At 40.4% G+C, this 15,503-nt stretch overlaps 1 protein-coding gene across 1 annotated transcript in view; it reads right to left on the minus strand.

Moving 5' to 3' along the window:
* Positions 1-15,503, minus strand: part of LOC138666840 (alpha-2-macroglobulin-like protein 1) — a 216,492-nt gene that overhangs the window by 57,366 nt on the left and 143,623 nt on the right. Inside the window, exons 9-15 of the mRNA XM_069755018.1 lie at positions 13,578-13,733; positions 10,360-10,449; positions 6,123-6,204; positions 3,513-3,591; positions 2,666-2,891; positions 1,290-1,410; positions 862-983 (exon numbers count right to left, since the gene is read on the minus strand). Coding sequence (XP_069611119.1) covers positions 862-983; positions 1,290-1,410; positions 2,666-2,891; positions 3,513-3,591; positions 6,123-6,204; positions 10,360-10,449; positions 13,578-13,733 — 876 coding nt within the window. The remainder of the gene's footprint in view (positions 1-861; positions 984-1,289; positions 1,411-2,665; positions 2,892-3,512; positions 3,592-6,122; positions 6,205-10,359; positions 10,450-13,577; positions 13,734-15,503) is intronic.

Here is a 15,503-nt window from a genome sequence, read left to right on the forward strand (position 1 = left end):
CTTGTTTGGAGTCTATGCCACAATTCACAGGAGTGCTTCAGGTTTATTGTTTCTTTTGGTATGGAGGGGGTTAAGAAGAGCTCTTGGCTTAAGTTGCTGAAATTCAATTTGGCTTTTGTCTCAGCTGCTCCTTCACTCCCCATTCACTATTTAAACTAGGTTTGTCTTCCTCACATGCCATCAATAGTTTTTTCTATCCTGTGCCTTACTTACTACTGTTGTGTTCCTGGAGAAGGAGTAGAGCTTTTGGAGTGTTTGTGATCCTTTTGATTCCTGTGGATATCCTTTGTTTGTGTGTTTCCCCTGTCTGTTTCTCCCTGTGCTGTCTTATGTTAGTAGTAAGACTAGTGTTTTGCTGCGCAGCTCACTATTTAGAGCTAAGGCCCAGGGTCAGCCAGGGCTTAGGCACGGGATGGCAAGGGGGGAAAGCACCCATCAAGAGTGATAGGGAGCGCAGGCGTCAGCATAAGATGAGTGTTGAGGGGTCACCATCTTCTCCTCTCCCCATCGTCAAAGCTCACCTTTACCAGCACCCTTGCCCCCTCTCTTTGCGTCGCACGGTGGCATCTCCCTGTCCTTGCGTTACAATTACCATCATGTCTGCAGATAAATAATTTTTTGGAAATTGACAGGTTCCCTGTAAGATCGACACTACCGGAACATATGTTGAAATGTGCTCATAGCTACAAAATCTATGAGCATTTATATTACCACACAATTGACCTTCCAGGTAAATATATGGTAACTGGCAATCCAACATAGTTCTACGAGGGTTTACAATTACTAAGTGTTCAGGCCCTCTTTATATAGCCTTAAAATGTTGTAGCACATTATATGTGCATTGTGGTTAATATCTCTCACCTTGATCTCAACGGTTTTCTCTACAGAGTCTGTTCTGAGATCCTTTCCCACCAAAAGAACATCTTCATTGCAATCTCCTTCCACGTCCAAGGACCCACTGTCAACATGAATCTTTAGTGTCTCTGAAAAGTGAATGTGGAGTCCAAAGTAAGGGACATATCGTATAAAGAAAATTATCTATAATTTCGGTGCTCAACTCAAGAGCCGAAATATCAAGCATCTGAGCTTTTGAGCTACAGGAATCTTAAACTACCACTAAGGGCTCATTGACATGGTTCTAAAGTGCGGTAATAGGGTTCCCATAAAAAAGCATTGATACTCCACTGTCTCTCCAATATTTTTTTCGGATTTGAGAAAGCAAAAATCTAATAGTTTTGATTGATAAAAAAAAGTAATTTATACATAAAAATAATGAATCATTGCAGTACTTAGTTTTATAGCTGAAACATCCCAGGTGAACCTGTGCGAATGCCCTTCACAGACACATCGGGCCTGCTCCTTGTCCTGGGCTGTGATCAGATCTTCTGAGTCAGTCAGAGATGCGACAATCTGTTATAATGATAAAGCAAATAAATGCACGCTTCATAAATGCAAAAAAGATAAAACGTTCTTATTTTGCACAGTTAAAGTTTTTGGAGACCTGAGCATTAAATCATTGAGAAACTTAGCAAAATTATGAGTTGTAGTATAAAACCTAAAATCACTTTTCCTCAACTGGCGACACCACAACGATGGAAAGGTTTTCTACTAGATTTTGAAGCAGTTTATCCAGGACTGTAATAAATAACTTTATAGCCGCACTGCAAAATGTATGGCCTGTATTAATTAGGACTAAAATTCAGTTCTATCCACTGTTTATTTCTCTCGTTTTATTGGTTATTGTATATTTTACCTCTCCCATCTCCCACCATCCACAGTTATCAGTATGACCCGTGCTTTTTCTAAGCTGGGCTTTGCAGTGTTCATCAAGGGTAAAATTGATGTATACCCTTGACAGATCCCACAATGCCACTATAGCCAAACAGTGACATGTGTCGTATATAGATCTCACTGTCCACAGTAACGTGTTGTACATTGGTCTCATTGTATACAGTGTTGAATCTATGGGGTACTGTCAAGAGAAAGACGAGACACCAGACCCAACAATGCAGGTGAGCTGAAGGCTGCTTTCAAAGCAACCTGGGCTTCCATAACCCCTCAGCAGTGCCACAGGCTGATCGCCTCCATGCCACACCGCATTGATGCAGTAATTGATGCCAATGGAGACCTGACCAAGTATTTAGTGCATTTACTGAACATACATTTCAGTAGGCCAACATTTCAGATTTCAACATCAGTTTTCAAGCTGATGTTATAAAGTATTCTAATTTACTGAGATAATGACTTTTGGGTTTTCATTGGCTGTAAGCCATAATCATCAACATTAACAGAAATAAACGCTTGAAATAGATCACTCTGTTTGTAATGACTCTATATCATATATGAGTTTCACTTTTTGTATTAAAGAACCAAAATAAATTTACTTTTTTATAATATTCTAATTTAGTGAGAAACACTTGCAATATGACAAATAATGTGACCTCTTACTATGGAAATAAAACAAGGCTAATGTAGACATCAGGCAAACCAGGGCTGATGTCAGGGCCGATTGCACTTGCGGAGTTTCCATTGAGCTGGGCAAACATGTTGTATACTTGCCAAGTTGAAAGTTCAGCTACAAAGTTTTCCTCTGGAAATCTGTCAACCAATGAGAAAAGCAAACAATTTTTTTGAACATTAAAAAAATATTCAGAATGTTTCTTACCAAAATGCATTCCTTCTCATAGCTGAAGACCAAGGCTTCTATTGTAAATTTCTCTCCTTGTAACACAGAGGAGGGGACAATCAGGTCAATGAAGTAAGGTTGGAATGTGGTGAGTTCAACATCGGTGACACTGTATAAACCATTCTTGCCCAAGCAGAAGGCATCGGTTACCCATCTAGTGATACTGTGTGGAGTTGTTCGATTCAGTACAGCATGTCCATCTGAGCTGTAAGACAAGATGAATGTTGCGACGAATTAATGAATGTTTTTATTAGGTAAACGTTAAAAAAATTCATGTAAAAAAAGTCAAGAAACAGGTAAAATAATCTAAGAAAATTTGATAAAATATGTAAAAATAATAGGCAATAAACATTCGCTAAATTTCACTAGGTTGTATCCTAGATATCTGCAACTGCCTATCCGTGGAGGTTGGCACCCTACTGATGAACGACAATGGCGCCACCACTCCTTAGCAGCTGTCTCTACAATTGCCCCTATCATAGATAATAATGTGTGTATGGGCACATCCACTGATGTGTTGTAATAGTCATACAATGATATACCAAAATACTGTCTACAATTGGGGAAAGACAGGGACAAATCATATATGGTAAATCATAAATATTACTTATCAGAGCATATTCATGATGGTAGCCTTAGAAATAGACGCAACACTTTTACCCAACAGATTCAGCTGGAGACCGATCGGTTATGATAACCAAGATTGCATATCCAGCATGGCTTACAAATACTGATCACATACTGAAAGTGTGAATGGGCCTAAATATAATAATGTGCAAGTGCCACAGGTATAGACATTAATGTAATAACGTGATGGCATACTCACCCCACAGGAACTACCTCAAACAGCCAGGTGTCTGGAAAGTAACTTCTCGTAAAACGTTTCGGGATTTGTTTAGCAACATCTAAGAAAAGCAAATACTGCATTAAAAATAAATGTCATTTGCTTCTTAAACCCCCAGCAACAATTTGATTTTTAAATTTTTGTTTTTTTCTCTTTTTCTTTTAATAGACATAGTTTTTTTTACTTTTCTGTCAAAATGACCATATGAGGGTTTGTTTCTGCACGATAAGTTGTAATTTTGAATGATATCATTAAATTTACTATTTACTAGAAAAGAGAAACAAAACTTCCAAGCTTGAAGAAATAATAAAATAATTAAATTCTGCCTTTTTTTCTGACGTTTATTAAGTAACTAGATGGTGGCCCGATTCTAACGCATCAGGTATTCTAAAATATGTATGTAGTATATTTATGAAGATTTCAGAATAATGCAATGAATACACAGGATTCGGTCAGCCGGGCGCGACCAATTAGCGAAGCGTGGTTCAAATCCCGCGTCAATTCGTGGCCGGACTGTGCCTGTCGCTAATTGTTCGTGGCCAGCTGGGACCAATAAGTGAAGCCAGGGCCAGCTGCAGGTTTTTGCTGCAGGTTTTTGAGGGCCCCGGGCGAAAGAGTCTCGTAGCCCACGTAGCATATAACACAGCCCGCGTAGTATATAGCACAGCAACGTAGTATATAGCACAGCCACGTAGTATATAGCACAGGCACATAGTATATAGCACAGCTGCATAGTATATAACACAGCCACGTAGTATATAGCCCAGCCACGTAGTATATAGCACAGCTACGTAGTATATAACTCAGCCCATGCAGTACATAACACAGCCATGTAGTATATTGCACAGCCACGTAGTATAAAGCACATGCACATAGTATATAGCAAAGCCACAAAGTATGTAACACAGCCATGTAGTATATAGCACAGCCACGTAGTATATTGCTGAGCCACATAGTATATAGCACACCCCACGCAGTATATAACACAGCCCACATAGTATATAGCACAGCCCATGTAGTATATAGCACAGCCCACGCAGTATAACACAGCTCACGCAGTATATAATACAGCCCACGCAGTATATAACACAGCCACAGAGTATATAGCACAGCCACGTAGTATATTGCACAGCCACATAGTATATAGCACAGCCCATGTAGTATATAGCACAGCCCATGCAGTATATAACACAGCCATGTAGTATATTGCACAGCCACATAGTATATAGCACAGCCCATGTAGTATATAGCACAGCCACGTAGTATATTGCACAGCCACATAGTATATAACAGTCCATGCAGTATGTAACACAGCCCATGCAGTATGTAACACAGCCCATGTAGTATATAACACAGCCCATGTAGTATATAGCAATGTGGGCACCATATCTCTGTTAAAAAAAGAATTAAAATAAAAAATAGTTATATACTCACCTTCTGGCGGCCCCCGAATCCAGCCCAGGCCTTTAGCAATGCTCCTCGCGATGTTCCGTTCCCAATAATGCCTTGCGGCAATAAACGTGATGATGTAGCGGTCTCACCTGACCGCTAGTCATAATCTTGTGAGACCGTTACGTCATCAAGGGTTGCTGCCGCAATGCATCTTGGGACCGGAGTGTCGCGAGGAGCGGGAAAGGCTGCCGCGGACTCTGGAAGGTGAGAATATAATGATTTTTTTTAAATTATTTGTAACATTATATGTTTTTATTTTTACTATTGATGCTGCATCAATAGTAAAAAGTTGGTCACACAGGGTTAATGGCAGTGTTAACGGACTGCGTTACACTGCGTTATGTCACGGTGTAACGCAGTCCATTTAACGGACTGCTAAAATGCTATGTGGGCACTGACTGGAGGGGAGTATGGAGGGGGCACTGACTGGAGGGGAGTAGGGAGGGGCCAATTTGCGGCTGGACTGTGCCTGTCGCTGATTGGTCGCGCCCAGCCGTCTGTGACCAATCAGCGACGCGGGATTTCCGTGACAGACAAACAGACAGACAGACAAACAGATGGAAGTGGACCTTAGATGATTATATAGATAGACAAAATCAACTGAAAACATTTTTTACTTTGATTGCAGCGTCACAAAACTTGTATAGTTTTTTTTACTTAGATGGTGAAAACAAATTAAGCAATTTGTAAAAAATAAATAAATCTGGCTTGTGTTGCCATTTTTTCACAAATGTAAGGCCTCTTTCACACGTCCCAGGTCAGTAGGATACAGATGGATGCCGGGAAAGAAGCGCTACTGTAAGCGCTTTTTCCCGGTGGTGGGTGCTGAAGATGGCTCTCATTCTCCCTTGCCCTGCCGGCGATCTGCGCAAGCAGAAGAGAATGATGAGAGTTATATTAAAGTCAGAAAGCCACTACCGACAGCAGCATCAGAGAGGTTAAATGCCCGTGTGATTGTGATAGCATAGCACCGATCCTTCCCGGGTGTTGCTGTGGGGTGTCAGCTGTCACATACAGAAAGAATGAAGAAAGAAGTTTGTTCACAGGTTCCTTGAGCAGCATTTTCTCCTGTTTTGTGGTCACAATGATAAACCTTGACCCATGCGACCTTCACATAATGATTTAGATTTATGGAAGTACCTTTAGTGGCTTTCTTTTTTACAGACATACGGGGAGCCACGTCTTTTGAGCCAGTGTTGGTAAAAATGAGTAATCTGTTTTCCTAAAAAAGAAAGAAAAATATTGACTTGGTCACATTAACCAACTTACTTTTTATTTAGCCAGTCAACAAGAGGTGCTTTTTTTATTTGATGGATCTATTCATTCACCCACTCCATTCATGAGACTTAGTACCGACAAATAAAACTGTTGATTGAAGAACCTGTATTAGGTAATTTGTTACTGAAGAACTGGCAGTAGACACTTCGTCACCAGAAGAATTAGCCATTACTAATGAAAATTAAATTCTGTTGAACCTGAAATCTTTCAAGAACCAAAGCCTTCTCAAGATAACTGCTTAATATTGTCATCTCTTGTTGATCAGCATTGAATAGCTGTCTCATAAACTAATTGCTATTTATATACAGTAACTAAAAAAAAACCATGAAATTCACTCGAGATGCTGCTTCCCAAACAATTTCACTAACAATAAGGCTGCTTTCACACATCAGTTTTTTAGCCATCAGACTCAATCCGGCGAATTCTGAAAAAAAACAGATCCGGCAAAAGTCGCCGCCGGATCCATTTTTTTCTCATAGACTTGTATTAGCGACGGATTGCGATGGATGGTCTCACGTTTCATCCGTTTTTTGCCGGATCTGTCGAAAATTGGTTTTCCGGTGGCCGGAAAAAAACGGACATAGTAACGTTTTTTGTACTCGTTGAAAAAACGGACAATGGAACGGCGACAGATTCCATTTTTTTTTAACTGAGCATGCTCCGTTTTTATTTGGATCCAATTAGCTGGATCAGCTAGTTGGATCCATCAAAAAAACAGATCCGTCGCATCAGTTTTTAACAATCTTCAACGGATCCGTTTTTTTCAACATTCGACGGATTGTGCCTGACGGCAAAAAAATGATGTGTGAAAAGCAGCCTAAGAAGTATGCTGAGATATCCCAAAAATTTAATTCATGAAAGACATACAATTTTGTTTTGAAAATTTAGCATTCTGTGACCAGACCTGGTAGGGTCTTAATCCCAGATGCTACACCTCAAAAAAGAAATTTAACTAAAAATGAGTATGTTGAAATGTCTCAAAAGTTGGAGTTATGAAAGATAAAAAAATGTCCTTTCATATTCTTCAGTAAGCGATGCAAAGCCCTCATCACCTGCCAATGGCAGATTTCAAATTAACAGTTTTCATCCTTGCAGTAAAAGTAGTACAATAGTTTGGAATGAAAAGTAATAAAATCAGTGTCAGACAATGTTCTGGATGTCTCTCTGTCCCTCACTCTTGCCATCAAATAGATATCATTTAAGGCCTATTTGTCTCACGTGCCAGGAAACAAACTTTCTCTGGTACACAAGCCTTGGTTTCATTATTTTACTTCAGTAGGAGAATTAGGACTGAGATGACTTACAAGCTTCCCTGCTTCTTTGTAGTGCATCAAGAATAAACCCAAAAAATTAAAGTGCTGTTATGTTATTGTAGTATTTCAACCAATTCAAAATCACACTGACTCTGCAGGTTCTGCACCTCCCTGTCACTTGAATCTGGCTGTTATTAATCAAAGACTGTAAAAGCCTAAATTGACCAATGCTTTCCCTGCCCTTATCTTTTATATGCCTGTTATAGTCACTATTGATTGGCTGCGATAGACCACGTGATGTGATAGCTACAAGGCATTATGGGGAGACATACGCTGCTTTGTCTGCTGTCATGTTAACCTGCTCTCTGGGGGGCTCTTTTCAGCAATGTGTAAGATGGCGCTGAGCAGTTCTTTTGGCAATCTGTATGAATTTAATTGCAAATTGTTTGACGTCACCAAGATTTGAGATTTTTAGGAAATTCACCTCACAGTTGATAAATTTGATCATCTCTATTTAATATCTTAAATTACAGAAATATTGAAATGTCGGCTTTGTTATGGCAAAAAGCAACTACAAAAAGTCACATGGACATCACTTTTGAATGTACAACTGTGATGATTAAATTGTGAATTTGTCATAGACTCATAACAATGTTAGTATTGTTTTCTTTTCCTGTAAATGCAACTGACCATGCAGAGACATGTAAGAAAATTGCAGCATGGAAAAACAGGTACCTAGTAGATGTTATACAGAGGGGGAAATAATTATTTGATCCCTTGCTGATTTTGTAAGTTTGCCCACTGACAAAGGCATGAACAGTCTATAATTTTAAGGGTGGGTTAATTTTAACATTGAGAGATAGAATATCAAAAATAAAATCCAGAAAATCACATTGTATAAATTATATAAAATTATTTGCTAAAAGGCATTACATGGTAATAAAGAATATATGGTATGTAAGCCGGTTCAAAACACAAGGAGTCAATCCAATATAAGTGTACTAGACCTGCAATAAAATTTAATAGGTGGCTATGAAGAAGTGGATCATGGGGACTATAGGTCCCCAAACACGTCCTACCTTAGGTCCCCTGATTAGCGCCAGTAGTTTGCCAGGCAACAGTACTCTCATAAACATGGGATACATCTTTATTATACATTGTTGGCAACATGCATTTGTGACACCAAGAAATGATACCACCCCCCTCACACACAGACAAACTATTGGCATAACCCACTAAAATTGTTTGGCAGGGACACATCAGTTTGTTAAGACATGACTGATATTTGGCGCAATCAAAGTATCTCCAAGGCAGCACACATTAAGATGCAAGATGCACAGTTTCAAACTATCCCTCTGTTATTGTTTTTATAGAAACATTTTTTTGGCTATTAATATTATTAAAATATGATAAAATATGTGAAATCTACTTGATTTTTCCCATTTGCAACATTTAGCCTTGTTAAAGGAGTTGACCTCTTTCTCAGAACTTACAGGGTATCCCACCAATCTTGAAAATAAATACTCCATATAATAACAAGTGAATAAATCTAGAAGTGAAAAACAGAGCGCACAATAGGGTTATAAACTATGGTGGGAGTGTAGGAGAGTGCGGGTTACACTCACTTAGTGGAGTTGTGAAAGGCACAACTCCCATATAAGCATGAAGAAAAATAGCTGCTGCCCCATGGCTGGTGGATAAATCCTCCAGGAGATATTGGATCCAGGTGGATGAACACATAGGTGGGCTCGACTGCTGAAGTAAAGCAATTCTTCATAAATGATAATTTATGAAGGCAGCCACAGTCCAGGGTACGGATCACAGGTGATGGTGAGGTCCGGCCAGCTTGGAAGCAATTCAGAAATCCCACTAGCCAGGTGGGGTTGGAAGCCTTCCTCTCTGTGCTGTGTTGTAGTCCCTTGCTGCCTTAGGCCTCACACAAGGTCCTTACTTTCTCTCTGTCCCTGTTAGTAGGACATTACTCGCATGGCAGGCAACTCGATCCTTTTTACAGGTGTCTCTAAGTATGACTGCAAGCTCTATGTGTTGTTGTGCCTTTGGGTGTTAATGGTGGGTAGTCGACCTGCAATCTCCTGTCCACCGGTTTCTGCTGTAGGGGATACAGTTACCCCCACAACCTCGGTCTTCCGGCTACTGGTTTCTTGCGCTTCAGCATGGAGGAAACTCAGAAGCTCCCCTCCAGCTCTTTACTTCGCCTATGCTTCTGCTCCCCTCTCAGTCTTTTACAATCTGCTCTTTCCAGGAGCTGTAGAACCATGTGTCTGCATGGCCCCAGCTTTCCTCTCTCAGACTCTCTCTGTCTGACTCCTCTCTCCTCTATCCCTCTGACAGACTAAACTCTAACTCCTCCTCCGGAAGAATATATAGGGAAATTCCCCTGAATCCCGGTATCGAGCTCTCTCTTCTGGCCTGGAGTCAGGACAGTATTGCATGTACTTGTTACCTGTTAAATGGATCTTTCCTCACTTCCAAGCATCGCATCACCCTCCCCGAGAGGAAAGCAATGCCACTGTAACAACCGGTTACTTGGGGTGTTACACATGCCCCCTTCTACAAGTATCATCATGGTGTAAGAATAATGCAAGTTATGCCATTTATGAATAATTTATTGTTGTCTGGATATTTCATGCGAGGGTCCCCCACTAGTCTTCACGCTTTGTTTTTTGGCTAAAGAGCGTGGAAGATCTTTGAGGGTTATTTTAGTTTGAATTTTTACATCAGACTGATCCGGTTTCTAAAATTAAAAAAAGGCCTGACAATCCTTTTAACTCACTAAAAATACAAAAAATGCAATCTAAGTATAATATTCAGCAAATTTGGCTTACCTCAAATAACTTCAAAACATCAAATTCACGATCGTCTTGGATCCTTCCTGGTCTGGTTCGATGACTACCAAAAGCCTTTTTCAAATTTTCCTAAAAGCAAAACCAAAACTTTATGACACATTCATTGAAACTGTAATGTATGTAGCATCTGTTAAATTCCAGTCTATAGTGAATACCTTTGTATATTGTAAAAAAACCCCATCTGGGTCATATCATTGTTCTATCTTTGATAATATCATCCCGCAAAAGACTTAGTTTCTTACAGTTGTGGCCAAGTTTTCAGACTGACACATATTTTAGTTTACCCAAAGTTTTAGCGTATCAGTGCTTTTAGATCTTTTAGATAGAATTTTCAGTGGTCATATGTTTCTACATTTTTAGGGTTTTATTGGCAAATATATCAAGTCTATGGAAAGACTCAAGCCCCGATTCATTAAGACTGGCGTTTCATATGTATGATGGGCATGCAGAAATAAAACGCACCTAATTCATTAAGTGGCACACACCACTTAATTAATTAGGCGCATCTTATCCGTGGCATGTACCTTCATGAGCGTTGCTGGAAATATTACTCTAGACAGAGCGTGGAGTAACATTGCTGGTGTAAGGAACACCATTACATTTAATAAATTTGTCTGATTGGTGTTGCAGTGCTCCATCTCGTCCCCAGCTCCTCACGCCCAAAATTGGTGTGTATAAGTCAAAAGTCACAACATTTTTGGGCAACTTCATGATATGCAAAAATTCTGCAATATTTGAAGATGTTTTATGCCATATTCACGGCATTATCACCATAAGGAATCGGGGCCTCAATATTTACAGTATTGACCTTTTTTTTCAAGACTTCTGCAATTCATCCTGACTTGTTGGATAACAGCTTTGGGGCCTGACTGATGACAACCCATTCTTGCCTAATCAGTCTTGTAGGCTATCACAATTTCCATGCTTGTTTCTGTCCTTGTTTATTCACCCACTTTTTGACAGGCATGCAATGGAATTGAGACCTGGATAGTTTCCTGGCTATGGATCCAAAATTTAAATGTTTCATTTACTACGCCACTTAGTTATGACTTTATCTCTGATTCTTGGCTCCATTATGGTGGAAAAAGCATTGTTCATCACCCAATTGTTCTTGGTTTATTGAGAAAAGTTGCTCTTGGAGTGGTTGATAGCTTTTAATGGCTAACTGAAAAGATTGTAACAAATTGCAAGCTTTTGAGACTACTCGGGTCCCTTCATCAGGCATAGACTAATAGAAAATCTGAAGAATCACATATTTATGCACAATACAGCCCAGGAATAATGCCATAGATAAGACAGGTGACATGAAGCTAAATTACCATTATGTGAAAGTGATAAACAGTTGTGTCCATAAATATTGGAACAGTTCATAGATAAGGAAGTCTAAATATTTTATGGTCCTCTGAATTGGTCTGGTTCTGTGTTATGATGACCCCACATGGTCTGAGGAGCAAATTCCTTAATTGATGTAAAAATACATAAATCCATGCAACACATTCATTCCTGCACTGAGTGTTTCGAAGGTCGTCATCAGTTTATACTCCCAAACTCTTCTGTCTCTCTGAGATTTAAAATTACCCTTTAATACAAGTAATCTCATGTCCATGGCGCTATGATCAAGGAGACAAAAATGTCTTGCCACAGGTACATCTATTCTTTTTTCTAGTCTACGCCTGATGAAGGGACCTGAGTAATCTCGAAAGCTTGCAATTTGTTACCATCTTTTCAGTTAGCCATTAAAAAGTATCAACCACTGAGGACTCTCAATTCTAAATATTTTTCTATCTACTGTCTAACATGATACCAAGATATTATAATGTATCTTTCCTTTTCTTCTCCAATCATTCCTTTATAGTAGATGTGTCAAACAGTGCGATAGAGCTTAATCAATGAAAAAGATTAATGCAAACCAAAATTTACATCAGTCTCAAACCTTTGGCCACAATTGTAGACTCTGTTTATCCAGCACTGATTGTTAGGAGTCGAGTTTCCTCTGCTGCACAGGGGGAATCTCGATCCGTCTCCGCTGCGGTTTCCCATTCTCCTCCAGCCGCAGTGGAGTCTGCTCAGCAGGAACGTCGATCCCAGCGTCTCGCTCAGTCTGACTCTGTGCGAAGAGTTGCTGCTGCTTCTCCAGTCTCTGCCATTAAAGTCAGGGCTGGTCAGCAGCGAGCGGACTTCTCTGGGACTAAGTCCTTGTCTGCACGTACTGAGCATGCCCAGGGTAAGATCTCCCGTTGGAGATCGAGGGTCATGTGCTCAGGCTCTGCGGCACATTCCATTGGTCCTCTTGGCAGGTCTTGGAAGGGCAAAAGTACTGTAGCCACTTCCTGTGCTGCAACTATATAAACTGCGCATGACCGCACGGCCATGCGCTAGTATTGTCTCATAACGTTATATGTGTGTGTGTAGATGAATGTATGTCGATGGATGAAAGCTCCTAAATATCCCTCCCTAGAGTTGTTGTCTGCTCGCGGATGTTGGTAGCTATCTAGCGCCCGACTAATCATCTGCACGATACACACATTACAGCATCCTCTTGCTGTGTCCGCCTGTACGGCGCCGTGCGCTTGCCTTGCGCTTTCCATACCCTAGCCAGTGTGGTTGGTGGCGTCCGTCTGTGCGGCATTGCTCGCACTCCTGTGCATTTATATATTTAAACTTAGTTTCCTTACTCACCCAGTTGTGGTGTAGTGCCAGCGAGGGTCTAATCGGACTTCAATCCCAGTTGGGGTTAAGTACGCTGACTACTCGCTCGCGCTTTAGGTGCGGTACCGCGATCCTGTGACGCAACAGGATTGCTCCCTTCACGCTGGGTGAGGTTGAACCCACGTGTATATACTTTAGTGTACCGCCATATAGTCTGTATTTACTAGCAGCAGGTTTTCACCTGCACGGTGGACCCCGGACTGCGAACGCATCTATATCACCTTTCTTGGTGCGTTCCGCCAGTTCTAACACTGATATTATTGGTAACTATCTTATTCTGTGGTTAGTGCTTATTTTTAAGTGCTCTCTACTTCTTTACAGACCCTTTCGTCCACTCATACTTTACCTACAGCATCCTGTAAGCCATATGTTGTATATCACTGCGAGTTTTCTGCAATGTCATATAATCTAGTGTACCCCCATTAATTTCTAATCAGAAAAAAAGCAAAGTTCAAAAATAAAGTAATATATGTGTTTATCGAACTTACCACAATCCTTAACAGATAACTGTCATGATGAGGTTTCTCGAGCAAGTATCCTTTATCTACAGATCTCACAGAACAAAGGGATCCACCATCTGCTGAGATTTTCAGGTTTACATGGTCCCCTGGTCGGACTTGTTCTTCAGAAAAGGTAAGTTTCATCTATTTATAATAAATTTATAACAAAGAAAGAAAATTTTGTAAATTTGAATCCAATTTTGCAACATCTGTGCAACAGTTCACGGCTGACTGTCATTCAGTGCCGGGGCGTTCTTACAGCCTCTGCTCTCAGTGCTGTGAGTGGTGACTGTAATTGCTTTGGGCACACCTGCATGACTGAAAGCGGCTCCAGGGAGAAATAAAGTAAATTTTTTCCCTGAACACCTACTTAAGGCTATTTAGCAGAAAATGAATCCTTTATTTGCAGGATAGTAGTTAATTTGACATATTCTTTATAAGTGGCACACACAACTTAATTCATCTCTTCGTATTAGTGATGTGCACTCCTGTGCACCTTGACAGAAATGCTATTCCTGTTGTGGAGATCAGACTGAACTAAAGCAATCCATCTTGTCTTCTTCCTGAGAAATCTCGCTTACAACAAGATACATTTCTGCTGACTTGACATTTCCTTTTATGGAAGTAATCATGTGTGCATTCCTTCTTTCAATAGCAGCCTTTCATTCACCTTCCAGATGATGTAACTTTCTACTGATAAAGACTGGTATAGATTGTTTATGTAAGAGATAGTGAAATATGAGCGCTTGTGCGCATGTCTGTAAAATAATAATTCTTTTCTATATAAAGGGAGGGCAAAGCCCAGAGAGAGAGATGTGCTCCTGGGCTTCCCCTGTATATGATCACACAATACCTTGTTTGCGTGTCATTTACTCAGGATCCCTACCTCTAGTAAGCCAGGGACTGAGAAGGACTTAACATTTCTTTGGCGCACCTAACAGGGACCCGAGATGAGAGTATTTGCTCGAGATTCACCTGCAGATACGGACAACGGAGATCTGGGATAATGGACGGCAAATGAACTGAAAAACCTGGCCAGGTAAGAGACATTATTAGTTCTCTTTTATCTGCCTTGTATTATCCGAAAGATCTCTATGAGCCGTGTCACGCTGGGTTAGTCTAGTAGTGAGTAGATACCTATAAAACTCGGGTTACTATATTGTATAGATTTATGAGTCCTGTCCCTGGCAGTGTGTGAACAGTGTGAAGGTTGTGGTATGTTGTGAAAGAAGAGCAAAAGTGCGTAGAAAAATAAGCCGAAATAGTTGGGGTATAAGCCTTATACACGGAAGTCAGCCTAACTGGGTCATGTGGTTGCGTCCTTTCGGGGAGACCTCCGCCCATGCTTGACTCTCATTTAAGTGCTTAACCTCCTTCATTTCTGGATAAGGTTTGATAGAATGAGCCCAGGACGCGGGTCCATGAGCCTGGGACAAGTATGCTAACTGACACAGAAAGTTTTGTGATCTGTATGGTGTTGCTGGGTCTGTTTGCGTGCATAATAGCACTTAAGTACATTCTGCACATTAGAAAGAATGGAGCAGATCAGCCCTTCAATATTTTAGCTCCCTAGGAGAGAAGGCAACGAGACATCACCTAGGATAAGTGATTGTCCAAACGTCACCTGGGGTAGAAATAGCTAATATTGAAAGAAAAAAAAAAAAAAAGAAAAATGGGAAATAAACAGACAAAAACCGTCTTAGGACAAGTGGAAGCAGCAGATATCATACAGGAAAGATGTGGGAAGACAGTCAGAAGTCAGATTAGAAGGGTAAGAGAAAAATTGGGAATTTCAGAAGCACTTATGTTCAGTACAGAATGGGAAAAACTGAGTAAAGAACGAGGTGGAATTATCAAAGACAATGGGTGGGAAGAAATCATACACTGTATGATAGAGGTCTCAAAAACAGCTAA

The sequence above is a fragment of the Ranitomeya imitator genome, chromosome 2 (assembly GCF_032444005.1).
Source record: "Ranitomeya imitator isolate aRanImi1 chromosome 2, aRanImi1.pri, whole genome shotgun sequence".
NCBI lineage: Eukaryota > Metazoa > Chordata > Amphibia > Anura > Dendrobatidae > Ranitomeya > Ranitomeya imitator.